Source organism: Fusarium solani (genome assembly GCF_023522795.1).
Source record: "Fusarium solani strain SB1 chromosome Unknown bctg00000002, whole genome shotgun sequence".
Lineage (NCBI taxonomy): Eukaryota > Fungi > Ascomycota > Sordariomycetes > Hypocreales > Nectriaceae > Fusarium > Fusarium solani.
Window position 1 is genome coordinate 3,918,406 of NW_027072155.1, and position 26,580 is coordinate 3,944,985.

General features: G+C 52.9%; 12 protein-coding genes across 12 annotated transcripts; 9 read left to right on the forward strand and 3 right to left on the reverse strand.

The window, feature by feature from the left end:
* Positions 1-297: 297 nt before the first annotated feature.
* On the forward strand, positions 298-1,593 carry MRS44_005167 (uncharacterized protein; the record flags this gene model as incomplete). The annotated part of the gene is made up of 1 exon (XM_046275467.2): positions 298-1,593. One exon carries the CDS (start codon positions 298-300, stop codon positions 1,591-1,593), a length of 1,296 nt encoding a protein of 431 aa, XP_046135669.2.
* Positions 1,594-2,248: 655 nt separating this feature from the next.
* On the forward strand, positions 2,249-3,445 carry MRS44_005168 (uncharacterized protein; the record flags this gene model as incomplete). Its single annotated transcript, XM_065622475.1, has 4 exons — positions 2,249-2,428; positions 2,485-2,517; positions 2,574-3,015; positions 3,156-3,445. The coding sequence occupies 4 exons, from the start codon at positions 2,249-2,251 to the stop codon at positions 3,443-3,445; spliced, it is 945 nt and encodes a 314-aa protein (XP_065478547.1).
* An 848-nt stretch (positions 3,446-4,293) lies between these two features.
* Positions 4,294-5,367, forward strand: MRS44_005169 (uncharacterized protein; the record flags this gene model as incomplete). Its single annotated transcript, XM_065622476.1, has 3 exons — positions 4,294-4,479; positions 4,542-4,832; positions 4,888-5,367. The coding sequence occupies 3 exons, from the start codon at positions 4,294-4,296 to the stop codon at positions 5,365-5,367; spliced, it is 957 nt and encodes a 318-aa protein (XP_065478548.1).
* Positions 5,368-5,422: 55 nt separating this feature from the next.
* Positions 5,423-6,714, forward strand: MRS44_005170 (uncharacterized protein; the record flags this gene model as incomplete). The annotated part of the gene is made up of 3 exons (XM_065622477.1): positions 5,423-5,778; positions 5,829-6,537; positions 6,589-6,714. 3 exons carry the CDS (start codon positions 5,423-5,425, stop codon positions 6,712-6,714), a joined length of 1,191 nt encoding a protein of 396 aa, XP_065478549.1.
* Positions 6,715-6,862: 148 nt separating this feature from the next.
* MRS44_005171 (uncharacterized protein) lies at positions 6,863-8,129 on the reverse strand (the record flags this gene model as incomplete). Its single annotated transcript, XM_065622478.1, has 4 exons — positions 6,863-7,528; positions 7,580-7,915; positions 7,964-8,032; positions 8,091-8,129. 4 exons carry the CDS (start codon positions 8,127-8,129, stop codon positions 6,863-6,865), a joined length of 1,110 nt encoding a protein of 369 aa, XP_065478550.1.
* Positions 8,130-9,909: 1,780 nt separating this feature from the next.
* MRS44_005172 (uncharacterized protein) lies at positions 9,910-10,587 on the forward strand (the record flags this gene model as incomplete). Its single annotated transcript, XM_046283183.2, has 1 exon — positions 9,910-10,587. The coding sequence occupies one exon, from the start codon at positions 9,910-9,912 to the stop codon at positions 10,585-10,587; it is 678 nt and encodes a 225-aa protein (XP_046135666.2).
* A 1,266-nt stretch (positions 10,588-11,853) lies between these two features.
* Positions 11,854-12,513, forward strand: MRS44_005173 (uncharacterized protein; the record flags this gene model as incomplete). The annotated part of the gene is made up of 2 exons (XM_065622479.1): positions 11,854-11,934; positions 12,010-12,513. The coding sequence occupies 2 exons, from the start codon at positions 11,854-11,856 to the stop codon at positions 12,511-12,513; spliced, it is 585 nt and encodes a 194-aa protein (XP_065478551.1).
* Positions 12,514-13,299: 786 nt separating this feature from the next.
* On the reverse strand, positions 13,300-16,706 carry MRS44_005174 (uncharacterized protein; the record flags this gene model as incomplete). Its single annotated transcript, XM_046283182.2, has 3 exons — positions 13,300-14,048; positions 14,110-14,200; positions 14,256-16,706. 3 exons carry the CDS (start codon positions 16,704-16,706, stop codon positions 13,300-13,302), a joined length of 3,291 nt encoding a protein of 1,096 aa, XP_046135664.2.
* Positions 16,707-17,486: 780 nt separating this feature from the next.
* On the forward strand, positions 17,487-19,058 carry MRS44_005175 (uncharacterized protein; the record flags this gene model as incomplete). The annotated part of the gene is made up of 4 exons (XM_046270667.2): positions 17,487-17,612; positions 17,850-17,920; positions 18,021-18,441; positions 18,522-19,058. 4 exons carry the CDS (start codon positions 17,487-17,489, stop codon positions 19,056-19,058), a joined length of 1,155 nt encoding a protein of 384 aa, XP_046135663.2.
* A 1,564-nt stretch (positions 19,059-20,622) lies between these two features.
* Positions 20,623-21,163, forward strand: MRS44_005176 (uncharacterized protein; the record flags this gene model as incomplete). Its single annotated transcript, XM_065622480.1, has 2 exons — positions 20,623-20,898; positions 20,954-21,163. 2 exons carry the CDS (start codon positions 20,623-20,625, stop codon positions 21,161-21,163), a joined length of 486 nt encoding a protein of 161 aa, XP_065478552.1.
* A 1,165-nt stretch (positions 21,164-22,328) lies between these two features.
* On the forward strand, positions 22,329-23,564 carry MRS44_005177 (uncharacterized protein; the record flags this gene model as incomplete). The annotated part of the gene is made up of 1 exon (XM_065622481.1): positions 22,329-23,564. The coding sequence occupies one exon, from the start codon at positions 22,329-22,331 to the stop codon at positions 23,562-23,564; it is 1,236 nt and encodes a 411-aa protein (XP_065478553.1).
* Positions 23,565-24,033: 469 nt separating this feature from the next.
* MRS44_005178 (uncharacterized protein) lies at positions 24,034-25,273 on the reverse strand (the record flags this gene model as incomplete). The annotated part of the gene is made up of 2 exons (XM_046283919.2): positions 24,034-24,455; positions 24,502-25,273. 2 exons carry the CDS (start codon positions 25,271-25,273, stop codon positions 24,034-24,036), a joined length of 1,194 nt encoding a protein of 397 aa, XP_046135661.2.
* Between the last annotated feature and the right edge of the window lie 1,307 nt (positions 25,274-26,580).

The following is a 26,580-nucleotide window of genomic DNA, read 5'->3' on the forward strand; positions in this document are numbered from 1 at the left end:
TTGACTGGCCATGACTCGCATCGCAGCTGAGCCTGGGGTTCTTGGCTCTCAGTCTGGCGAGGAAGTGTTCCTGGCTATCAAACGCATCGCGAATGTGGGGAATCTGGGGTAATGTCGAGATAGCGGGTTACCCGACAGCTTGGACGGCATGTCGATAGGCCGGGGAGCGACCAGGTGAAGAGGCATTATATCATTCATCAAGTCTCCTCTCTTGGCCCGATTCTGATCTTCAGGGCCATAGTATCAACATTGATCTTCTTGCCTTTCAGATTCAAGAGACTGCATCAATCCGTCTCCATGAAGTTTCACGCTGCTCTGCTGGCCGTCTTGGCTGCCACCCCAAACCCTGCCGCGGCCAATTTCGTGCTTAGGCATGGCCAACCTTCATCAGTCGGCATGCTGGCGAAGCCGCTAAAGGATATGGTTCAGAACATCACCGAGTACAGCAAGCCAAGGAACTACGGAGACGCATCCCACAATGAAGTCCGAGCTGTTGAGCCCGGATCAGCAAATATTGTGGCTCGTCACGGAGTTATCGTGAGCGCCTTTGCTACGGGCAAGAGAAATCTGTACGCCGACGCCAATGGCACCCTCCTTGATCCGGCAGACCAGGAGGATGCCACACTCGACACCGTCTACGACCTTGCCAGCATTTCGAAGCTGTTTACCGCAGTCGCCGTTCTTCGGGAAGTTGATACTGGCCGCGTCAAGCTTGAGGAGAACGTTGCGACCTATCTCCCCGAGTTCGCGGCCAACGGCAAGGGCAATATCAAGGTCATTGATCTGCTCACTCACACCAGCGGCTTGATGCCCCTCCCAGTTCCAGATCTCTGGAAGTCGTACTACTCATCCATCGATGAACGAGTTCACAAACTGCTCACTCTGGCTCCCCAGGAGCCGCGCCGCACCATGTTCCTCTACTCCGACATCGGTTTCATGACCCTGCGCTACCTCTTGGAGCGAGTTACTGGTCTGAACCACGAGCTTCTCGTCTACTCGTACACAATCCCCCTGGGCATGAGATCGACTTTCTTTAACCGGGGCAACCTCGAAGGCCCTCTCAACCCCTTCCACAACCGCACTGCCCCAACTGAGTTTGAGATCGAGGCCCAGGGTCCGGAGGAGCCCAAGCGCCCACAGCCCGTCCGTGGTACTGTCCACGATGAGAACACTTGGGCGCTCGGCGGTGTGTCAGGCCACGCAGGTGTCTTCTCCACGGTGGGCGACGTCGCTATCTTCTGCCAGATGATCTTGAACAACGGCATCTACAACGGCCACCGAGTGTTGTCCAAGAAGGCTGTAGATCTCATCTTTACCGACTTCAACGCTCAGTTTCCCGGAAACAATTACGGCGCTGGCTTTGCGCTCAACCAGACATACACGCAGGGAAGCATGCAGAGCATGAAGACCGCTAGCCATGCGGGCTTCACTGGAACCACCCTCGCCATCGATCGTCCCTCTGGTACCTTCTGGCTCCATTTCGCGAACCGCGTGCATCCCAGCAGACATTGGGCCACCAACAACCCGGCCCGAAGGGCTATGGGTTACTGGGTTGCCAAGAGCCTGGGGCGAAATGTGCCATGGCCGAACTAAGCGCACGTGGGAGATTCACCCTGGAGAGGAGAAAGACTTCGCACAGGAATTGAACGTAATGGGTTCAACGGATGGCGATAAGCTAGCCCCATATTGCATCGACAGGTTGTCCATCACTTTGTGAAGTAGGCGCCTTTCTGAGATGTGTGCGTGAAGGTGAGAAATATTGAGAGATGAGGGCAAAGGGCGCTTCCATTCGCGTACATAGTTTGTATAGATTCGAATATACTTTTATCTTCACGAAATGGTCTACTTCCCTCCCCTTGTCTGCGTCCCGTTGGAGGTGGGTTAAGTTGGATGAATGACCATCCCAACTCGTACCATCCCACTAGTTCGACCAGCAATCCTCGGTCATATTCCCTGCTTCTTTCGACCCTTGATGCTGTATCCGACTTGCTGGGGCTGATTGATCCGAACCCGACATGTGGAGTCGGGTTGTCGGATAAGCCGCCAGCGCATCGGATGGATCGTCACACTCCCAGCTCTGAAGCCGAACTTGCGCTCCCTTTTGGGGAGGCCCAATAATCATCCAGCAAAGTGAGTTGTTTCCTACGCCGCGATAGCCAAACGATTGCCTCAGAATGCTCTGTGATATTAAAGCGGCCGCGCCGCCTGGCGCTCTAGAGACGCCCTCAACGCAACCCAGACAGCAAACATGAGACTCATTGTTCGTGATAACAGCACGGAAGCTGCCGAATATGTCGCTAGCTACATTCTCCAGCGCATCACGGAATATGATCCAACACCCGAACGTCCATTCGTTCTAGGCTTGCCAACCGGTGGCAGCCCTACCGAAGTCTACAGGCTTCTTGCGGCGAGTTACAAGGCCGGTGAGGTGAGTGGACAAGGCGCTGCTCTTATCTGGTATGGGGCTGACTGAGGCATTGGCAGGTTTCATTTGAGAATGTGGTCACCTTCAACATGGTAAGAAACGGTTCACTTCATGTCTCGGCGGCATGTAGCTGAGTTCCGGTGCTTAGGACGAGTACGTCGGCATACCACGAGACCATCCACAAACATACCATTCCTTCATGTGGACTCACTTCTTCTCTCACGTCAACGTCCGCCCTGAGAACGTGCACATCCTCGATGGAAATGCCCCTGATCTCGAGGCCGAATGTGCCAGGTTCGAGGATCTTATCCAGGAAGCAGGAGGCATCGACCTATTCCTCGCTGGTATTGGTGAGGACGGTCACATCGCCTTCAATGAACCTGGATCCAGTCTGGCTAGTCGAACTCGAGTGAAGACACTGGCTTACGATACGATACTCGCAAACTCTCGGTTTTTCGGTAACGATGTGAACCAAGTGCCTCGGATGGCACTCACTGTTGGCGTTCAAACCGTCTTAGACGCACGAGAGGTCGTCACCTTGGCTCTTGGCGCGCGCAAGGCCGTCGCGCTCCAGAAGTGCATCGAGGGGAGTGAATCACATGTGGACACTGTCGGGCCTTCAGCTACACCGGCACTCGATGATTGTGGCTGACGAGGATGCAACACTCGAGTTGCAAGTTAAGACTGTAAAGGCGAGCCCTCTTCCGACTCTCTATGGATGATTTTCAAGGCTCTAACATAATGTTGCAGTACTTCAAGTCCATTGAACAGATCGCTCGCCAGCAAGGCTTTGAGCAGGGTCTGCCCAGAGGTCTCCGCAAAGGCAAGGGGGCCAACGGAGTCCATGTCAATGGCTCCGTTGTGGTGAACGGGGTTCACTCTCCCGTCGCCCTGAAGCCAGCGAACATCGATGCTTACTTGCTTCGGGCTAATAGTCCTGTTCTTGCTCAGCCTACATCCAGATCAGTCACACCGGAGCCCACACTAGACAGTATGGGGTCCCGTGTCGCCCGAACATGATGAGCTTTGATTGAAGGCGTACCCAAGCGAGTGTAAGTCGTCCTTAGTGCGCTACCGGCCTTGACCAGGTTGTCGGTGAGCTCGTCACCTAGGATTTTCTTATGCCCTGGGCGCAATTCTTAGTGATCTTTACGTGCCACAAGGCAAGGCATTGGTGCTGTAAAAGGACTGCTTGGAATTATTTGGAAGTGTGTGTAGGAGTAGTTGAGGTACAAGAATAGGAGGACTTCATTAGCTTCTTACGCCTACTGCTCTTACGGATATGGCAAGCCTTTCCCCCTCAATTGAGAGCGACTAAGGGACCACCTCTGTTGACCGCGGACCCACGCATCTATAGGTGGGTTGTAGATATCCGAGGGGGTGGTAGACCGAGAGATCGCAATGCCCCTGATCGATAGCAAAGTCAGGTAGGGCAGACCCAAGCAGCTTACGCTTGTCGTGTAAGTTGTAGCTGGATTATGTGTGTATTTTATGGCATTTGATAGACCGAGTGGATAATCTCTTACCTTTGCCAACTGGTTCTCCGGCGCGGGCCTCCCTTTTGCCCTCAGGGGCTGCCCCCCTTTTTGGTCACTCTGCGCAATCCGGCCAGCTCAGCCGTTCTCACGATACGTGAGACTCCATTTCGTTCATACTGACGAACGTACTCTCAGAAATCTCATATGTTTTCCTCCAACGAGGGCAGGTTGTGAGGGAACTTGTCGCGGGCGGCTCTGGCACTGTCAAGGCAGTGACAGGTTGACAGCCCTACTTCACCCACAGACCTTGGCCAGATCTGATCCGAGAAAACAACAACAGTCATCATCACCATCACACAATCACGATCGCTCAGTCTCTACAATCACACCATGGAGCAGCTTGAGCGCAACATGACGACAGTCGCCCAGGCCATGGCGTTGGAGGATCGCGTCGAGCATCCGATGCGCGAGGGTAAGCGCCGCGGGGCGCCGTACTTCGCGATGCTCAGAGCGCGGCGAGAGCTGCCCATTTCTCAGAGGCGGCAGGAGTTTCTCACCCTCTACCAAGAGGAACAAGTAAGTGATACATATCTTGCCCCATCCCAACGTTAGTCCCAGGCTCATGCAGTGATATCTAGGTTTTGGTCGTCGTCGGGGAGACAGGATCAGGCAAGTCGACCCAGATCCCCCAGTTCGTCCTCTACGACGAGTGGGAGAGTGGGAAGAAGGTTTTTTGCACCCACCCGCGAAGAATGGTTGCCTCGTCGGTGGCAAAGCGCGTCGCTGAGGAGATGGCCGTACCCCTCGGCGAGGAGGTCGGTTACCGTATCCGCTTCGATGAGCGGATGAACGTCAAGAACCGCCTTGCCTACATGACGGATGGCATGCTGCTCGCCATGACGCGAGACAACCGCAACTTTTCCGGATGTGTAAGTTTTCTTCACTTCTGTTTGGTAAACACACTTCTTCTGACACTGGAAACAGTGCACAATCATCATCGACGAGGCCCACGAGAGAACCATGGCCACCGACCTCCTCATGGCCCTCTTGAAGCGTGCCCTGGAGGTTCGGAATGACCTCAAGGTCATCATCATGTCGGCAACCCTGGACGCCGCAAAGTTTCAGGCCTACTTCGGTGGCGCCAAGTTGCTCCAAGTCCCAGGCCGCAACTTTCCTGTCGACATCCGCTACCTTTCGCAGGCGACTCCACACTACGGTGTAACTGCTTTACGAACAGTGAAGCACATCCATGAGCAGATGGGTCCCGGTGACATTCTCGTTTTCCTCCCTTCGATCAACGAGATCGAGCAGTTTTGCTCCGAGGCGCGAGCCTCTACCAATGGCCTGGAGACGTTTCCCCTCTACTCTGGTCTGGCACCAGAGAAAGAGTCTCGCGCGGTTGCAAAGTCCAAGTCTGGCTCCCGCAAGTGCATCGTGGCGACCAACATGCCGAGATCAGTGTGACGATCGATGGCATCGTCTACGTCGTGGGTAAGTATCACCATCCAACCTTGGAGCCATGGGAAATGTCGCTGACGGTTATACTTACCTAGATACGGGTCTGGTGAAGCAAGCAGGCTTCAACCCTCGTGCGAGTCTCAACACGCTCCAGACGGCCACCATCTCCAAGGCCTCCGCTGCGCAGCGAGCTGGCCGAGCTGGACGGACCAAGCCCGGTCTCTGCTTCCGTCTCTACACCGAGGAGACGCTCAATGAGATCTTCCTGGCTTCAACCCCGCCAGTGGTGTCCCGGCACCTGACCCCCGAGATCCTGTTGCTCAAGCCCATCGGGATCCATGAAGTGGGTCTATTCGACTTCATCGACCGACCTCACAGCGAGGTCTACTACCATGGCCTCGAAGAGCTGTTGGACATGTATGCTACTTTCCCCGTCCCTCCTCGTGAATAACTACTGACCGCCGTAGGGGCTACATTGACGATTCTGGCAAGATTACCGTCCGTGGCCGCGAGGCTGCCAAACTCCCCGTCGATCCCCTCTGGCATAATGCCATCATTGAGGCGAAAAGCCTTGGCTGCCTCGGTGAGATCGTTGGCATTGCTGCTCTCTCGACCGTCCAGTCGCAGCACTCAATCTTCTTGCGCCCCCATGCGTTTGCGGCCGTGGCCGACGAAGCTCACCGACAGTTTGACTGTCCCATGTCGGACCACATCACTCAGCTCAACGCTCTCCACACCTTTGTCGAGGCAGAGAAGGATGGTGATGCGGACAATTGGTGTCGACACTTCTTCCTTAACCGTCGTGTCCTCGAGGACGCAGTTCGTCTCCGCGCCCAGCTGATCGAGAATGTCCAGCCGCGCCTCGGCCCAGTTACGGTCATGGACTATCGAGATGAGAACTACAACACCAACATCTGCAAGGCACTGGCTCGCAGCCTGTTTTGCAATGTTGCCATCCGAGACCCAGGCAGCAAGGCGGCAAAGGGCAAGGGTCCCGCCGTGGACAACGACGATGAGCTCTACCGCACGGTACACCGCAATCACCAGGCGGGCTTGGACATCGACAGCGTCCTGGTCGGCAGCAAGGCCGAGTGGGTGGTCTTTGACAAGTTCATCCACGCTGGGTGGCAGCAGCGCCTGCAGACTGCCACGGCAATCAAGCCGGAATGGGTCATCGTAAGTACTTGGCTACACCATATCTTTTGCCATCATTCTAACACATGACAGGACCTTCCCTATTTCCAGGACGACAACCTGGCACGGAAGCGCAACGACGCCCTCAGGCAGCCTTACGTCAAGGCATCGCTCGACCGAGCTCGTGAGAGCGCAGCAGCCCCATCAGCCTCAACCTAGAGCACCAGTCTCTCTCCCCATCCCTGACCTGATTGAAGTTGCAAGAAAAAAAGAAGAAGAAGAAAAAAGTGACACCCGAGTCTCCCACTGCCTTATCCGGTTTAAGTCATTGAAGAGATTGACATCGGAACCTGAGGTGTTGGGTCTCCTACCAAGTGCTGTCATCGAATACCCATCCACGGCGACCTCTTCCACGACCACGTTGACCTCCCCCTCGTTGACGACCCTCGCGGGCTGCTTCTCCAAAGCGACGCGCCTCGAAGCATTCCAGAACTGTCCTCGGTCTCTGACTGTCAACGAATGGCTCCGGTTGATCGAGATCATCTCGTGCCAGGCTTGCCGTGACAACGATATCCTCAGCATCCTCCTCTGCGTCCTTGCCGGGAACAAACGGGAGTGTAGCAGGCTCTTGATGAGCCCATGCCTTGTCCTCGACCATGTCCTTGGTCAGAGCGCGGCCGTGGAGCTGCCATTCTCGGAACTTGTCATGGTCTCCCCAACCGGCACCTACTCGCGAGGGCCGTGGGATCTTTGGCTGGTGACCACGGGATGTAGAAGCTAGAAAGTCTTTGGGAAGCTCGCTGGTGGACAAGAAGGACTGGCTGGTTGAGATAGGGGCTCGCGCCCCGGGGTCAGGTCCAAGCAACCGGTGAGGCTGCCACTCAATGCCCTCTGCCTTGCGCGAAATGTCGATTCCACGCGCGAACTGGTGGGGTGTGTCGACTGTCGGGTTGTCACATTCCCAAACATCTTCGATCCTCTTCACCTTCACCTCGAGGTTGTCCTTTCCCGTGTCGGGATCGACTCGTCTACCCTTGCGATGCCACTCCTTCTAGTCGTCGGCCTCGTACTTGGGCAGGTCTACCAAGTCGATGCGCTTGGGGTCGAACCCAGGCTTCGTGACCCAGATAAAGGTCGTGTTTCTGTGCTTGTCGTCGCTTGGGGCTGGGGAGGGGAAGCCTTGGGAACGAGCGACGAGTCTCCCCAATTCGTCCCTCGACGTGATGTCACCAAGCAAATGACCGTACTTCTGGCTGGTGCTAAAACGCCAAGCCTCGATGCATCGATCGGGATGCTCAGGATCCTGGTGCCACTCGTCAGGAAGGGCAGTGCCTCCCACTCGAGCATCATCGCCAGGACCAGGGGGAGAGGCAGAGGCAGGGACGGAGGTGAGCGTGACGCGAGCCAGGGCGAGAACAGCCTTCACGAGGGTCAGAGAAATGGAAACACAAGCTTAGTGAGAACATACGGCGAAGGGGTCCTCCGGAGCGCTGACCATCATGTTTGGGGCGGAGGTGGAGGCGGAGGCGGAAGTGGCCTTCGCGACACAAGGGTCAGAGAGATCAAAACACCAGGCTCATGGAGTATCTACTTACAGGGATGCCCTCTGGGCCGGTAGCTTGATCGTTTGTCATGGTGGTAAGTGGTCGGTGTCATGAGGAAGTCTGGGATGAGTGTTTCGATGAAGAATTTGCCGTGTGTTGTGCGTGGTGAGGTGAGAAATGTTAGGGCCTGAGCTTTGTTTTGATTGAGATGCAGGAAAAAAACAAAGCCAACAAGGTGCCTGTCCCATCTCATGCCTCTCTATTTACCAGGGCAAACCGTCTTTACCTAAGGTTTAGGCTTGGTATGATCACGGAATGACTCATTTTTGTAGCGAGATATGCCGTTCTGTTGCAGTCATCAGAGGCTGGCTTGGTGCTGTCCCCCTTAATTCCTATCGCTGAGAGTTGTTGTCGATCGGCGAGAGCCGACACTGAGCTGTATGTTTCTGCTTCTTGTCTAGTTCGGAGTCGTTGTTCCTTTATTCTCTTCGTTCACGGTGAGAGTCGACGCGTCGCTGCATGCTTCTGCTGCTTGTCTGACTGTAAAAGTGACTGGCCAAAGCCGTTACCTCGCTGTACCGACCACAGGCCGACTCTATGTTGGTCAAAAGCCGCAAAGATGGCGGGATTAACCTCTCGTACCAGTTAGATTGTATTTACTAGCAGTCTCATTGTTTGATTGGATTTGGCCACAGAGCCCAAGCCTCTAACGCGAAGACACTCGTATCTAATAGCCAGCTGCCTAGCAACCTACACATCCCGTCGACTGCTGGCTAGCGAGACCACGACAAGTTCCCGGAATGCAGTTAGACGACCGTGCCGCTGGGTAAACGAACAGATGGGGGGTTGGACACAGCTGTATCAATACGCAGGAAAGAAGCCCTTCTTCCTCTGGAACTCCAGCTCTGCCCTCGACTCTGAGCCTTCGTCTTTGACTCGTGCACCAAGCTCTCCTCCCGATCTTAAATTTCTCTCCTCTCTCCATCTCTATCACTATATCAACACTCTCCTTGAACTCTGACCGCATCCTCTGATTTCCAGCCTTCCGCGCTCACTACACACTGCGGACCACTGCGCCCAAACCGGCGTCTGCTACCCCTAACAGCAGCCGCTCGGCCATGACAACCTTGAAATGTTCCAGAAGTAATTGATAACACCCTGAGTGTCTGTGCCGTTGAGAAGTGTATCGGCTGTTCAATATCATCAGGCTTCAGGGTTGTGGTCTTCAATGTCTTGTGCTCATCCAGTCGCTTTCGCATGATGACGGACGGTTTGAATGGTTGAGGATCTTATTAAAGCATGAGAATTCATCTGCCTTTCTTTGTTTCCTGACAGAGATCAAGGAGAGAGCTGAGGTGGTGAGGCAAATTGGGGCTCGAGAAAGGGGGGGTTGGAGATCGTCGGTGCAGGTTAAAGACCCAATTCCAGATCCAATAGACATTCAACATCACTGTATCTGGATATTTTTAATCCTTATTATCCATTTCAATTGTTCTCTATTGTTCTCCCATTGATGCGGCTCCGTATGTATTCACCTCTGTTTGCTCACCTGAGACCATGGCAGTGCCAGCCCGTCAAGCAACAGTGCCGGCCGGTCAAACAGCAGTGCAAACGCGCGGAAACGTAGAAAGCTCACGAAACTGATGGAATTAGGGCACACACTCGCTTAGATTTTAATTCTGTTCTTCTTGAGGCATCCCGCACTTTTCTTTCTCCTCAACTTCACACCCTCACCATCGGTGTGCACCCTCCTCATCGCCACCACACCTCGCAAGACCACCCTTCGGTATGTGCGCAATCTTTTCATAGGTGTACTCAGATGTCATCTGGAGCAGTGCTAATGATACAGTAGCTTCTGCCACCCGTCACCATGTCCCCCCAGACCTCTTCGTCTGCTGCCATGTCGGACGTTGTTGAGATCTTGGGAAACGGCCGTCCTACCCTCCCACCCCGCAAGCTCCCCGGGACGAACGCTCAAGTCGGCGTGCTGCTGGCCAACCACCCTGAGCCAGTTGACCAGGCTGAGAAGCCCACCCAGCAGTCAGCCGCCCGCCTGGCCGGCGCGCCAGCCTTGCTCGATGTGATGCTGTGGCCTGAATTTGAGACTGTGTATGGAGAAGGACGTTGGGAGGAACCCATTTGGGAGGAAACGCTTTGGGGTGGAGATATGTCGTCTCCGCCGAGTTGGGCTTTCCTCTGGCGAGACCAAGAGGGCCACCCTCTCAAGCAAAGGTTTGTCCGGTTCGCTGATGGTGTTACCAAGAAGGACGCTATGGTCCAGGCCATCGCAGAGTACGACCGAAACGAGACAGTCCGGGTCAACACCTACAACCGTGAGCTCATCATCAACGCGGCCCGACGCCGCATTTGCAAGTGGGCCAAGGATGGTACCGAGGCCCCTCCGAGAGTTGATGAGGAAGACCGCCTGGCAGAGTCGGACTTTGAGAGACTCAACCTTGCCATTGACTGTGTGAAAGAGACCGCCGAGCTTCTTCGCGACATCGCTGCTGGCCTTGACGCTCCCTCTCCTCGATCCTTGTCCTCTTAATTGGCTCTTCTCCTGTCACAACATCGTCTTCCGATGAGAGCGGTGCTCCGGTAAGTTACAACATGAGATCTTTGGGTAGACCCAGACCTTTATTCAGCTGCTAATGCGTCACATAGCAGGAGACAGTGTGGAAGTCGTCGTGACGGAATCTTCCCGGGAATGTCAGTGTTCATGCAACTCCGGTAAGTAGCCTGGACTTGGACCTTAGCTCAGCTGCTTACAATTCAATAGAGAGGGGTTCCCAGCATCGCGGGCAGAATGAGGCTTTCCTCTTGGTGTGGACAGCGCTACAGTCCCCTTTGGTATGTTGCTATATGATCTCTAGACGTATCCTACCTTGGACGAGCTGCTAACAGACGCTTTAGTAACCAGACACTCTTCACATTTCCTCCGCGACGTGCAATGGATGGGCTATATAGTTGGAGTGACGAGGGCAAAGGGATGGATCAATACAGCTAGACGTCTTTCTGGTACCTGATGGTGGTGTACTCTTGATACATGTGACTGTCCTGCCATCCAAGTTCTCTCGTATTCAATTAGTGCCTTCACTCTCATTCTTTGCGCAATCATCCAAATGCGATCCCAACACTGCCTTTGTCATAGCCAAGGGTGACTCAGGCTAAGCAGTCATCCGATGGTCGACCAAGCTACTCTATGAAAATCGCTCAGCGCAGCACTTATCAAGATGGTAATAGAATACTATTTGGATTGCCTCATATATCAGCGCATGATTAATAGTATGTGAGTGCATCAACTTTAATAACTATCTTACGTCTTTACTCTGCCCCTGCGAAGTGTCGCTTACGCTGATGGGTATCACTGCTGTTACTAGAGTGTTTATGTCTAAGCTTGCTGCCATGGGAAGTGACCTATAGCCCATAGAACATAATGTCAACCTGGCGTTCTACCTCAGGTAGAACACGACGTCAGCCTCAGGTAGACGAATGGTCAACTTGCAGTAGAGCCTGCATTTGACCTGCGTTTAACTACTAAATGGCCTAAGACTGACTTCCCCCTTGATTCTACTGAATTTTTTAATGGACTTTTTCTTAATCTGCTGTGAGAAGTGTCTCTATCCCCCCTCATTGATCCTTGGTCTGTGCACCCTGAGGTCTCGCCTCTATCCACTTCCGCCAACTTCTACTTAGAGAGAGCTCCTTCCTTAAGTTATAGAAGATGCAACTGGGTCTACTCCTTCCTCGTTGCCTTTGTCCTTGACTGCCATTGATGCCCCAACCGATCCCCCAACACATTTTCATCGACGACATGTCCCCATCCTTCCTTCTCGAAACCTCACATCGACAACCATATCAACTACAACTTGAAGTCACTGGGCTTCAATCAACGGTAAGTAGTCACTGCCATCTGTGTCGGAACAAGACCGTTACTAACGATGCCTCAGCTTCTGCCATGTATTCGCAGAGTTCCCCTCGCCGGGCTGCCAGCCCCGAGCCCAGCCCCCAGTATGGCTATGCGAGTGCTCCGGGCCCTCAACAAGAGGGGAACGACGATGTCGTTTTCCTCCTCTCCATTCCGTACCGCTGCCGCCTGCACCCTCGTGGGCCTCAAACCGCTGGTCCGTCTTCCTCCGGCGGTACCTCCACCAACCCCATCGTCCTTGCCGACGATGAAGATACGTCCTCCACTGCAGAGGCAAGGGCAGCCGACGACGTTGTCGTCATCTCGGATGATGAGGATGAGAATCACGTTCCCCCGCCCGCCCCTACCACTACCGACAATGGCAATGCCAGAGCGCGAGCTCGCCCAACCACCGTTGCTGGCAATACTGCCTCCTCCAGCATTGTCATCGAAGACTCTGGCGACGAGGCCCCTACCACCAGCATTCCCCGGGTAGTAACAAGCGGGAGCGATCCCCATCCTCAACAAACAACCCAGCGACTCGCCCCCGTCATCAGTGAAAGCTGAGCGTTTGTTTTCGTTTCCGCAACAGGCTCGAGCCTCCCCCCTTTTTTTTCGCCCCTCAAGCCGGCGACGGCGCCACGACCAACCGACCGACCGACCAACTCTGTCCCCCGTCTGTTGAGAGGCGATAGCCTCGGGAAAACTCAACTCCCCTGAGTGTCGGAAGGCATGTGTGCGCGTGTGTGTGATCTGGAAAGGACAGTGGGAAGGACAGTGGGCCGGAGTGTGTAATGTTTTTTTTTTTTTTTTTTTTCTTTTGGCGAGAGCCAGCCAGATGTATACCCTTTTTATTTTTTATATGCGGTGCGAGCCGGCAGTCGTTGTTGGGGTCTTGTTCTTTTTTCTTCGGCGAGTCTGGTACCCTGGGGGTCTTTTTTCTTCTTCTTTTTCTTCTCTGGGTCTGGAGTTCTGAGTAGATGGGCAAGCCCATCATTGGCGAGTCATCAAATCATTATAGGCCTTTTCAGGCCGTGACTTGATGTTGTTGAAATCTGTGCCTCCTTCATCTTTAAGCCGCAAAGGCACCTATCTTGCCAAATGTGACTGAAAAGCCCCTTGTTAGTATCTACAACAATTTGGAACTCCGCGACTACACTTAGCCAGCTGTTTAAGGTCCGCTTGCCCTTGGTTTAATGGAAGTCCCGTCCCTTCTTCCCGAGATTGCTCGACCCAAGGTGAGTGACAATGGTCAAGATGGTTTAAAGTAAAAGTGTAATAATATTTGTAGAGAATTTTAAAGCGTAGGTAATATACAGTATGCTAGCCTCTCACTCATCATCGACCAACCGCTTACCGCCGAGGAGGAAATCCATCGCTGGCATCGCCATACGACCCGCTCGCAACGTCATAAGGGTTCCAGATCGTACCGCCACGACCCCTATCCTCACAGTTGTTGCATCCATTGACAGTAATATGGCATCCATTGTTCAGATACGTGCTACCGCAGCCCTTAGCGCCGTTGAGGTTGTAGATGTTGAGCATTGAGTCCTTGATCTGCTTGCCCGTCATACCTCGGGAGAAGGCATCGTCATTGTCGCAGGTCCAAATGACGGTGCAACCGTAGTTGATGCCGAAGAAATCCTCGATGGCTGGGCCGGCAATGGGGAAGATCATATTGGCGATATCTTTTCCAGTGTCATCGGGCCACACAGCAGAGGTGTATTGGTGGTAGACAATGTCATCGACGTAACGAGAAGCAGCCAGGAGACAAGTGTCCTTAGAAATGGATCGACAGATGGCGGATCCGTCATGATTGCCGTGATCCTGCGAGGCATCACCAGGGGCCGGAGCGACGTAGGGGTTCGTAGCGGGGCCGCTGTTGTTGGGGTCGGGAGAGCTACAACACTGATCAAAGATCTTGTTGTTTCCAGCGTCATAGAGACAGCCGTCCTCGCCGAAAGTAACATCGCCATAGTTGGCGGGCCAGCGAGCTTGGAGCTGGCAAGTGGCAGTGGCGTGAAGGTGGTTGTCGTTGCTGGCATCGAAGCCGGACAGGATCAGCACGGTGCTGTAGGGCTCGTCAGGGCTGGAGGCAACGTCTTTGAAGATTCACGGTTAGAAGACCATTGCGCTGATAATCTTGAACTTTGGAGGACTTACTGTAGGAGCTCTCATAGACACCAGAGATGGCGCCTGCATCGGAAGCGCATCGCGGGCTGTTGTTGATGAGAATGCATCCCTTTTGGACGTGCTATTGAACTTGTTAGATACTCATCGCATTCAAACTCCGAGACCGGAATACTTACAACATTGGTGCCAGCAGGGTTGGGAGTTGGCGTCTCAAGAGGCTGACAAACAGGGTTGTTTGATCCCTCAATCAGCACGCAGACCATGCCGTTGGTGGTAACCGTCTGCGCGTTAGGCTTGTGCTGAGTACTCGTAGACTCCTGTTGCTCCGTTGTCGTCTCTTCAGCAGCTTGGCTGGAACTGGTCGCAGTGGAAAAGGTTGTGGATGTAGCGTCCTGGCTGGTAGTTGTCTCGACAGCCTCATCGGTTGTGGTGGTTGTCTCAGCAGCTTCCTTGGTCGTTGTGGTGGTTGTCTCAGCAGCTTCCTCGGTCGTGGTGGTGATGGCTGTGGGCTCCTGAGTGCTAGTCTGCTCGGCCGTAGATGTGACCTCCTCACTGGTCGTCTCTGGCTGGTTCAAAGGGCATGAGCCATCTCGTCCCCAGAGATCCCGCTTCGCAAACGTCATAGGATCTCCACCAGCGCCAGCGAGATCTCTGTTGGCGAGGAACGAATAATGGCCTTCGACGGCGTAAGGGCTCTTTGCGAAACCGTCATAGTTCTTCAGCAGCTTCTGGGTATCCTCATCGTCAGGGTCAAGCTCCTTGATGTCCGACTCAATTTCGGCACTCCAATGCTGCACAAACTTCCAGGCCTCAGCAGTTCCGCGGTCAAGACGGTCAGCCATGAAGCTCTCGTACAGCTCAGCGAAGCTGAATTCGCCGCCGGAGATGGCAATATCGTTGTCTCTCACACGGTTGTCGATGCCTCGGAAGGTGTTGTACAGTCGCTGATTGGTCCTCTCGAAGAGTGCCTTGACAGGCCCCTGGTTGAAGATGTCGACAGAGATACCAATAGTCTGTAGGGCTTCGATCTTGAGATCAGTCGAGCCCGCAAACTTCGCAGTGAAGCCAGGCTTCTCAAGTTCGCCAATCTTGAAGAATGCGCCCTTCATGTTGTTGAGCTCTCGCTGCATAGCAACAAACTCGGCATTATTAGGACCCGGGACCTGGTTCACGACCGTGGTCAGAATGCACTTGGGGAAAATTGCGTTGAACTCGTCACAGGTGAGCTTGGGGTTGCTGTTCCTTCCACTCAGCAGAAGCTGCGTCTCGAAGAAATCGGTGAAAAACTTGAGCTCCCAGACGTGGTCGACGTTGAAGTTGGCGAGTCCGTTCTCCTGCGCCTTGGCTTCTGCCGTGTTGATCTGCTCCCAGCCAGGCCTCAGGTCCTCATCACAGCGCACCTTGCGATCATACCACCTCTGCACATCCCTATTATAGTTCCCGTTGGTGCCAGCCCTGGGGTGCTGCTCAGCCTGGTCGAGGGCTTTGGCATTGGGGTTGCTTGGGAACTTGGGGGTTTCAGCGGGCTTGCAGGCGCCAAAGAAGGGGCTTCGTGCCCTCTTGACAAGGACGGCGCGTTCCTCGAGGTAGACTCGTCCGGCGATGGACCGCTTCATCTCTTCTGGATTATCCGTCCCATCGGCCTCGTCAATCTCATCGGGAAGCTCGAGCTTGTAAGGGAGGGCGCTGCAGCTGCCTGTGCTGGAGGTTGTGGTAGTGGTCTCGGTTGATGACATGGCTGTTGACTCTTCTTGAGTGCTTGTCGGCTTGTCTTCAGAATCAGTTGTCTGATCGTCGTCATCATCATCATCGTCGTCGTCGTCGTCATCATCGTCGTTGTCGCCATCATCGTTGTCAAAGTCCTTGATGTCGTCCAAGGCGTTTGACAAGAGCTCGCCAGCAGCAACGGCGGCAAAGGCCGGCGCAAGTTCAGCAAAGACTCCAGTCGCCAAAGCCGGGGTGGCGACAACCGGAGCAATGGCTGAAAGCTGCGTCGAGTACCAGGCGAGAAGGGCAGCCAATCCAGCAATAGACTTTTCGACCTTGTGGGAGTCATCCTCGCTGAGGCTGTCCAGGTCAATCTGCTTGAGCTGAGCATCGATGTGAGAGAGATCCTCAAACTCATCCTGGGCTTGTTTCTGGAAAGCTTCAATCTCTTCGACAGAGGGAGATGGGTTGGCGGCGATGGCCGAGGCCGCATCAGCGACGTCGGAGAAGGAGTTTGCCGCGTTGGTAGCAGCAGGGCCCACTCCAACAAAGGCGGCGGTGCCCGTGGGTTGGAATCCAGTAGGAAGACTGGCACTTGGGACAGTAATGACACCAGGGATGGTCACCTCTCCGCCAGGTCCGATAGAGATGTCGGTCGTGGGAACGGCGGTCTCGGTAGGTCCAGCCTCGGTCTCGGAAGAAACCTCTCCGCTAGTTGAACCAACCTGGCCAGCCGTGTCGGTAGTAGGAACAGACTCAGTAGTGCTGCTCTCAAAAGGGAGAGGGAAGTGAGAAGTGGTAGTCTCCGGCTCGGGAGTTGTGGTGGCATCCGTCTCGGCTCGGGGAAACAGCCGGGGGATGCCGGCCTGGGCTCCGGAGAAGAGCAGGGCAGCCGCAGCCAACCCCAAAGAGGGCCGCATGTTTGTGAAAGGCGATGAGTGAATGAATGGTAATAAAGAAGGACTGTTTGGGGAAAAGAATGACAAAAACAAACAAGAGAAGGAGAGTTAGGTCAAGGTCGGCAGGCGAGAAAACAACTCGACGATGCCATGGTTGAGAAGTCTTATATCTTACACGCAGACACCCTCTCGTATGAGCCATCCAGTAGCTGAAGGCGGACATCTCAGCGGGCGGCACTTACAACTCCGCCGTCGCCGCACCACGAGTTACATCGTGAGCCGCCCGCGGCTTTGGAATCAACTCATTAGTCCCCTTAACTGCCGCGACTAAGGTCGGGAAAGCATGCCGGGACCTGCGTCTTCCGCTGATCAAAATCCCAAAGTTCCAATTTTTAATACAAGGAACCCTCTCGTGTTGCAATCGTCCGGGTCAGCTAACACCTACCCATGAATGAACAATGTTTCTTGGTCAGCCCTAGACTACCACTCTCCACACGCTAAGTGGTCAACTTGGCTTCAGCTCTTGTTCAGGAATCAAGCCTAAGCTGACAAGACAAATCGACTCCCGCACCATAGCTGCCGCTAGCATGATCAGCCCTACCAATAAGCCGTTCCCGTCCCCATCATCGGAGATTTTGAGCCAGTCGCAACAGAGTCTGGTGTTTAATGTCATGCACGCCAAATGATGACGCCGTCCCTTCAATTTCCATTGTTTATAGCCGCCGGTTGCTCTCATGCAGAAGCCATAGAACTCTTGACCCAATTCACCCACCTTGATCAACTCCAACTCGATTCCCAAGCATGGGGTTCTCATTCGTCTATTGTGTTGTGTGTGGCTGTCCTTTTGACATCCCCCCTCACGACGAAGTCTTTGATGAAGAACACAACTGGGCATCCGAAGACCCTCTCGAAGATGAAACAAAGCAGGTAAGCATATTGCTTTTGCAAGACAAATCTCTTGCATTTGTCGTCCTGCCTCTTTGGGTTGTTGCAAGGATCGGCCGCTGTGGATGCAACTGCAACGCGCCCCCAGTTTTTGGGATCAAGGAGAAGCCCAAGCTTCAGCACCTATTTTCTTACCTACTCGAGCCTTGAACTCAGCCCTTTCTTTTTTCAGATTATTAATCGTTACAATATCAACCACTGACCTTACTATTTTGGCAGTGGCTATGTAGGGTTCGGCTTCTCGGCGCCACTTCAAGCTTGGAGCAATTTACCACTCCTCCCTTTCGCATGTATGTAATATCCATGACCTAGAAAGACTAGAGCTTCCTTTACTCAATCAGTACACAAGTTTCATGGTGCTCGTAAGACGCTGACATTTCAAACCCTTAGGCCGAAGAACGAATCCACAACTTCAGGGCTTTTCGTTTCCGATTTTGCCGGCTGGGCCTTCACGGAAGGTTTGTACTTTCGACTCGGAGGAAGCTCATACCGCGTCCTGTCCTCTGCCAAGGATACCGATGATGTCTTGTTTCCGCTCCATGATGGTTGCTTGACCATACTTCAACATGTCCTCACGTGGCGTGCTCGACTCTCCCCTGAAGGTGGTTCACCTCCGGACTTGATGCGCGTATACAGGGCCTTCTGCGCTCAGTTTTCTTGTAACGTGCAGGGAAAGAGGAGAATCGCTAAAGAGAGAGGTTTCTATGGTTCAACCGACTATATGGAGTATGGTCTAGAGTTTGACCATGGCTACTATGGCGCTCGCAAGTTCTGGGCCTCTGAAGGGTGGGAGCCTACCAAGGCAAACGAGGTTTGTCCCCGTGAATTTGATTTTTTGAGTACTCAAACAAGTCGTTATTAACCCATGCTAACAAACTCGCCTCTTGATAGTGGTACTGCAACGATCCGATCAACGTTGAAAATCTCTCAGAGTTTGTCTCGGCGCTGCTTACCGAGGAACCCTTGGAGGCCAGACATAAGGAAGATGCCAGGTCACATACCAACTTCGAGGTTTCAAACCTGAAGGCATCGCTTCAGCCAAGTCTAGAATACCTGCCTCCAGAGATACTAGACCTTGTTGCTTCTTTTCTTCCTACGTCATCTACTTTGCGCCTACGGACGTGTTCCAATACCCTGATGTCGCGCATCATACTCGACCAACAGTTCTGGCGAAGGCAATTGCTCGATGGCTGCGTAGCCCCTTACATTTGGGAACTCAGAGATGTTGGCAGGTGTTCAAAGACCCCAGTTATCCCAGCTGACAAAACTCTTGGTCACCATGACTGGAAGGGTTTGGCCAGAAAGTTGGCATGCAGCGATCAGATTATGAAGGGAGATGAGTCCATGCCATCTGCGCCAAGGGGACTGCGAAACCGATGCAGGATCTGGTCCCTTGCTACTCATCTTGTCACATCCTCGAAGAATTAGGTATGCTGGTATGTCGGCCCTTTCTTTGACGCTAGCCACAGTAATTTTTGGTATTCTCCAAAGTTGGTGTCTTTGTCAGAACAACCAATCATGCAGACGCAGACTATGAATTTGAATTTAGAAAACCCAATACAATACTGCCAAAACATACCAATTCACACCTATTGTCTTCCAAAGTATACAAAGTACAACACACGTCCCAGAAGTCACTCAAAAGGGAAACAGCTCCGGTGCTTTGTGTTTTCATCAGACGAGGCTGTGTCAGCTCATGATCATCTCCCGCAGGGACATCCCGATGTCCCGTCCGATTCCCCGATCCCCCGATTCCCTTTGGCTCTCCCGGGCTGGGGACCAACAGATCGTCGATTACTTGTTCCTTGTTCGAACTGTAGGTAAAACCCAATCATTAAGCTTATGAGCTATCTGTCATCTGGCAGGTCAATCATTTTGCTACAAACAATGTCTCAACACAATACTGCAGTTTGCTGCGCCTTGCTCACAGCCATGGAAGAGTTGCAGATATCACACGGTTCACACCGAAAAGTCGCAGAAAATCCCGCAGAAAACGTCACTAAAGCACCATGAGCAACATGAAATACACCATATCCGGAACTTGAGTCCACAAGGTCTCAATTCCTTCAGCAACTCGTGACTGGTCAGCCGGCAAGGCTGTGCAGCAAGGTTGGATTCAGCTCGAGATTATGACGTATGCAGTTTGTTTGAGAGTGGGCATTGAAGGGTCGTTTGTATCCCTGCTTCCACAGACGTACGTACGCGGTATTGATCTGCTATCGCGAAGCATGCCGGATTCAGCTTGATCCTTCCATCCCTTTTTGCTGGACTACAACCAGTAGGAGAATTCTATTATTTCCTCGCGCGACACTTCTTACCTTAACTACCCGATAACCTTATTGAGGATGGGCCATGAGCCTGCCATCCCTAAACGACACTTATATACTCATCTATAAGTCAATCCAGAGTCAGACTCTTATCTGATGCCGATGCTGTTTGAACTTTGCTGTCTGTGCACAGACCTTAATAGAGGAACCTAAGGAACCCAAACACCATTTCCTATTGGCCCTGTTTCAGTCCAAGCATTGTAATACCCCAGCTTTGATCCATCGCATTGCATTCACCCCCACAGTCCATCTCTTCCCTTTTCAACTCAAAACTTGACCGAGACTCAGCCCCGGAAGGTGGCAGCTGAATCCTTTGGAGCATTGGCATATCCTCCGAGGCATTGATCAGCTCAGGGCAGCGTCATAGCTAGCCTTGATCGTCGTGGTTCACTGGAACTTCAAAACGCACAGTTGTTTCTTGCCTTGCTATTGGCCGGAAGTATCCACTGCTACTCAATTCCTAAATCCTTCAGCTTTATTTGCGATGATTAGAGGAGTATCCAGATATGTTTGATATGCTACTCTTGCTTAAATCAAGGCAACGAGATGCCAAGACGATGAAGAGAATTCAACTATAAAAGTGCCAATGGCTCCTCACTACTTGACAAGACAAACACAGACAACAGCATCATTCACTACATCCCTCTACGAACAATCAAGACAAGATGAAGCTTCTGTCTCTGACGCCCATCTTGGCCTTGGCCACTGGTGTCGCCGCAACTGAGTACATTTGCGAGACCACCGATGGAAGCCCCTACCTCCACCACGTCAACCAGTTGATCGACGGTCTTAACGAGAAGAAATTCGAAGCAGCTTGCCTAGACTACGGCCTCGGATCCAGTGACTGCGGTCCGACTATCGGGAGCTACTCTGGTGAAGACGGCGGTGCAGCCTGGCAGCTCTGCAAGGGTGACCACGCCGAGGACCACCAGCCACTCCGAGTATGGATGTCCCCGAGAACAGTCGTGAACTTTGAATAATAACATGCCTCTTTAGTGCGAGTTTGACCCCGGCGGTATGCCCTGTGCCGCCTGCCGGCCTTCCATCACCATGGGCGTCGTCGCCGGTCACTTTGAGAACCTCAGAGATCAGTGCCAGGGCCCAGACTCCAAGGGTGACGTTCGAGTCGGAGGTATCGTCAAGCTTTCCTACGTCGATGAGAGCACCGGCGGGGGTGAGATCCGACTCTATTCGATGCCTGGTTAAGTTGAAGTGTGGGAGATGACTTGGGTTTGAAGAGAGAGGTCGGAAGTTGAGGTGGTTGCTGGCATTCCATTCAACATAGGCCTAGCAAGGATTCGCCCTGTACATATTCTTCTAAAGTCTGCAATTTTATATTGATTCGATCTTCAAGCTAAACCATGATCACTCTGTACTCCTTGCAAGCGACAAGGACAGTCCATGTGTTGTGGCATCGGGCTATCGTTGTCAATCATTCACGCATTCATGAGCATCTTTTGATTATTTTAAACTAAGAGCCATCTCAAGTTAAGATGGAGATATTAGAAATTTTATCTAATCTTTATGAAAACCTTAGAAAAATGTCTGAGTATGTTTTTCTCTTACTTTGAAGCTACTATTCTCATTTGGCCACCCCAAGTGTGCCATGACCTTCTCGACAGGCCTAAAGGATGATGCAAGCTATGGTCTTGCGTCAAGATTACGCCCACATCGATTCCGCAAGCAACATCCCAGCCGCCATCAGAGGAAAGGTACCTCCAGCACTCCTCGTACACGGGCGGCTTCCTCTGTGAGACGTGAAGGGGTGCACGTGACCCCACCCACACCCACGTGATTCCACCTTGTCATGATGCATCGCGACTCCAGCTAGCTAGCTTCTTCCTCATCATCACAATACATTACTCTCTTCACCCTCAAGCCTTCTTTCAGCACCACTCTGTTCAAGGATGAACCAGGATTTCTCTTCAGCCTCGAGCCGAGAGGGCATCGGGCAATAGTTCTGATCGTAAAAGGCACAAAACATGTCATAGGCAAGTTGCGCTTCGTTTTAATCCCTGCTTCTTCAACTGACCTAATTTCTTTAGTTATCTTGCCGACCAGCATCCTCCAAGAAGGCAGAACCTTTCGCACCCTTGCCAAGCAGACAGAGGATCTCCCTCAAGTCTACCCGCACATGACCCTGCCGGGGCCATGTTTCTACCTTCGGATATACACCCATCTTGAAGGACAGCCGGCCGATCCTCACGACGACGCGACACAAACGGGTATAAACCATGGAGTCGCGTTCTATATTGGGAAAGCCAATGATATTTAGCGGCCAGCAAGATAGCATGAGACGAACACGGAAAATCGCAACATCTCGGGTCTGCACTACTCTACTGCCCGGAAGTCACCCCGACAGCACCGACACATGATCCTTCTCATCGTTTTCCAACAGGCGACTGTTCTCGAGGCTGTCATGAACATGGCAGAGCAGACGATGGTTGTAGATTTTCGGAGCTACCAAGGATGGCTGTTCCGCCCGGTTGAAGTTGACGACGCGGTGCCATCCTACACCATCCAGCAGCACCGGGCTCAGTTCATGAGGTCGATTTCGAAACCTGTACGCTCTGCGGTAGGTTGGCCCACGTTGACACCGCTAGGCTGCAATACTAGCAGCCCATTGTTCGAGTTTCGGAGACGAGCCCAGGTTCAATGCATCCCCATGGCGGCAGGGGACAGAGTATATACAATAACCTTCACAACATATCGACTTCGGCGAACCATCTTCTGGCAACCTCTGAGCAGTGGGGGGGTGATGCCGTTGCTGCCATTGCAACTACTCGTTCCCGGCACTTCCCAATTCGAAGTTGTCGCATTCACATTCGGGAGGCACTTTTCGAACGCGCAAGGCCCAAAGCCAACCGATGCGAAGACGGGGTATCTCGTATTCGAGATCATGGACGACAAGAAACCACACCCTCGTGCTTGGATCGGCGTGCCGTCCGTCGGCCCCTTCAAAAACCTTGATCGGGCATCAAGTCTTGCTACTCATTTTGAGTGGTTTGATCAAGGAAGAAGAACATGGTGTACCGTTCCTCTCCAGCGCGTTTCGCTACTGCGAAAACCCATGGTCAAGTACATCCGAGAGCGCGCCATTGACAAGATTCTGTCCGGGTGGCGGCTCGCCATGACCTTGATCCAGGCATTGGAAGGTATCGTCTACCAGGAGCCTTTCGATGGATTCGCCAAGGAGTTCGTCATTGGACAAGTCGATATCCTTCAGACCGATCACTTAAGTCAGAGATATCGATTGGTGAGTCGGCCGAATAAGGCCTTTCCCGCTCCAGTTCTCGCGACATGGGAAGACAACTACAACCTCATGCATCGACTCTTCGATACGCCCCTCACACATGTTGGACCTCCAGAGCCCCTCAAACTATCCTCGCACGTCGTGAACCGTGCAATGGGTGACCTCAGGGGAGAGAAGATGGAGTTCAAATACGATACCTACAATTACATAGCGGCTTTTATTACTTGCACCCGTGACGAGTCCCGAACGGATTGCTGGGTCTGCAAGTGCTGCTCTCTTTTGAACAGACTATGCTCATTCACAGCTTGGAACGAGGCGGCTGTGGTGGTTGATGACGGTGGAATGGAGGAGTGAAACTGAGTGTGGTTGGAAAGGGGAGCCCCTTCGAGGTCGGTTGTTGCGAGGCAATGACAGCAGCGACATCAAGTTCATACTTTTGCTCAAGGTTACCTGACTGTTATCAGGAAATCTTTATGAACATCCTAAGATGATTTCACTTAACAATAATCAAAGGCTAAGAGAAAATAATCCAAAGAAAAGAGAGATTTCTTACAGTCTCTTCTGATTCTTTACTGAATCCTCATCTTAACGTACGCGGTTTCATGTCAGCCAAACTTAATGTCAACCCATTGACAGTTCCAGTTGAGAGGCCCAAAGAAGCAATTATTGTTGAAAAATATGCCAGCAAGACCGCTTAGAACTCCTCTTTTTTCACTCATCAGAACACCACATGTCTTTTCGTCGACAACACCACGCTATGCAACAGGGACTCTTCCATGTCCCACAACTCCTAAATACACTTTCTCTTTCATGCATAACCATCTCAAGGCTTGCCAGGCCAGATCTCGTGAGCAACATCGTTGACAAGCTTCAACTTGGCAAACATCTTCTCCTCAGTCATGCCCTCAGCGCCAACGGCAACACTGGCGAAACCGCACTGCGGGCTGACGCCGACCTGCTCGAGAGCCTCCTCGAGACTACGGCCCTGGCCCTGGGCGATGATCTTGGCCGCATCCAGCACGCGCTGCTTAATGACCTGGGCGTCCTCAAGCTCAGGGTCCTTAGTGGTGACAACTCCAAGAACAACGTTCTTGTGCTTGGGCAGGAAGCGGAGGGGCTCGAAGCCGCCTGAGCGGGGGTTGTCGTACTCAAGGAAGAAGGTGTCGTAGTTGAGGGTGGTGAAGAACTTTTCAGCAATCTTCTCGTAGGAACCCTCACTGAAGTGCATCGACTTGGAAAAGTTGCCTGTAGTTATGAGCATTTGGTCCAATTAATCGCCAAGAAAACTCACCTCTGCAGATGTGAAGTCCAACATGCAGACCCTCAGGGCGGTCAGCAATGCAGTCATTGTGAGCCTTCAGGTAAAGGTCAAACAGCTTATCAGGATCGACACCCTCAGCCTTGAGAGCAGCAAGCATGTCGTCGGAGCAAAAGTAGGCGAGAGTGGGGTCGTCGATCTGAATGTTGCGCACGCCCTCAGCGTACAGCGCCTTTAGCTCTTGACGGTAGGCCTTTGTCAAATCGGCAAAGAAGTCCTCGTCATTTGAGTAAGCCTCAGGGGTGTAGCACTTGCCCGATGCCAGTCGAAGGTGGAAGTAGCAGGGTGGCGGCATGGTGAACTTGCACTCGCCCCATTGCTCCTTGGGCACACACTCCCGCAGCATCTTCCAGTTCTCGAGATACGGACTCTCCTTGTACTCAATCTTGCCCTCACAAAGCGCGGCCATGGGGTACTGCTTGCCAGCCTTCTTAAGGGCAGCAATTGGCGGCGCGGAGATGCGCGCGAGCTCCCACGGCACAGGGCTCACCTCTCGGAAGCCGCCGAGCTTCTCAAAGAAGCCCGAGAAGTAGTACTTGCGGTCAAACTCGCCGGATGTGATGGCTCGGACTCCATGCTCCTGCTGCTTCTTGACAATGTCGGCAATAGCAGCCTTCTGGGCTGCGACCAGTTGCTCGGGCGAAGCCTCGCCAGCATCGGCTTGCGCCTGGGTCCGCGAGAGAGCCTCAGGCCGGATATAGGACCCGATATGATCCGCGTGATAAGGAAGCTTTGTAACGGCCATTTTGAGCTCTGCAATTGAACAATCTGTGAACAGAAAAGGAATGAGAGAATCGGAGAAATTTGCAACAACCTTTCAACCGAGGTCAACCTTACTCCAAGGGCATCTTTCCTTATAAAGACCATGACGGCAGAGCGGGCGAACCCTTACCCCATCTTGATGACATGCGTTTTTCCCCAGGAGCTAGGAAGTGGCCAAGCCCAGGCGTGATCCAATCATGGTAGTGCCGCGAGACGTTGGTCTCCATTCTTTTGCGTTGTAACCCCTCCCTCTCCGCAAAGCTTCGGCTGTCAGACACGGCTGTTGAGGTCCAGGGTTAGGGTTGCTGGAGAGGTGCGGTCGCGGTGGTAGGATCGGTGTTGGAGGTGAATGATGGTTGAGAGAGAAGTCATGACAGCGCAACTGATTAATACAACCCCTCTCAATTGCTATTGACATATCGAGCAAATCTCTTTCCAGGGCATTGCTTCTCATAGGCGGGGTAGGAAACCCCGCGTCGGTCGTCAGCGCATCGCTAGGCGTAGTCGCAAAATGGACATCACTAAAGGACAGAATATCTCAATCAGTCGCTGAATGGAGGGGTGCTGTCGCTGACATACTCGCCTTCTGGCACGGCCATGGTCCCGGATGTCGCATCACGGATGTCGCTGGGCCAAACGATGCATCGCCATGCAGGTCAATTAGACACTACAGGCCGCATCCAGTCCCTGCCCAAGGGCCGACCAGACATTGAGGATAGTCATGATCCTAGAATTGACGGCCTGGCGGTTGTAGACACTGCAGTCTCGGTCGACACATTCACGAGGGAAGACCTCCTGATCATTGCTGTCGAAGGGGAAAAAGAAACGAGGGTCGATGCATCATCGAGGGGGACGGTGGTATGCGTGCATCAAAGTGCAATGTCTGCATGAGATTGCATTGCCACTGTTGATGTTGACCGATCTTGTTATTATCAATAACAAAACAGGGGCAACGCTTGTTTTTGCACATTCACTGTCAAGGGAGTGACAGCATCCCAGCAACCAGGGGCGAAGACTGGTGTCTCACCTCAATGAAGCATCGCGTGGCTTCCAGACTTGCATATGTTCCTGCATTTCAGTTGCCACGGAACTCGGCATCAGCGAGGAATCACGCCAGATCGCCCAAGAGGCAGATTGAGTAGACGTCTGCTGCGTGCAGATACGCAGGCGTTCCAACGCAAGGGATTGAGTGCGGGGATATCGACAGCCAACAATGCGCTCTCTCCCTTGACATGGCTTGGCACAAGTCAGATCGAGCCATCTCCCCGTTGCTTTTTTACCCGTTGGAAG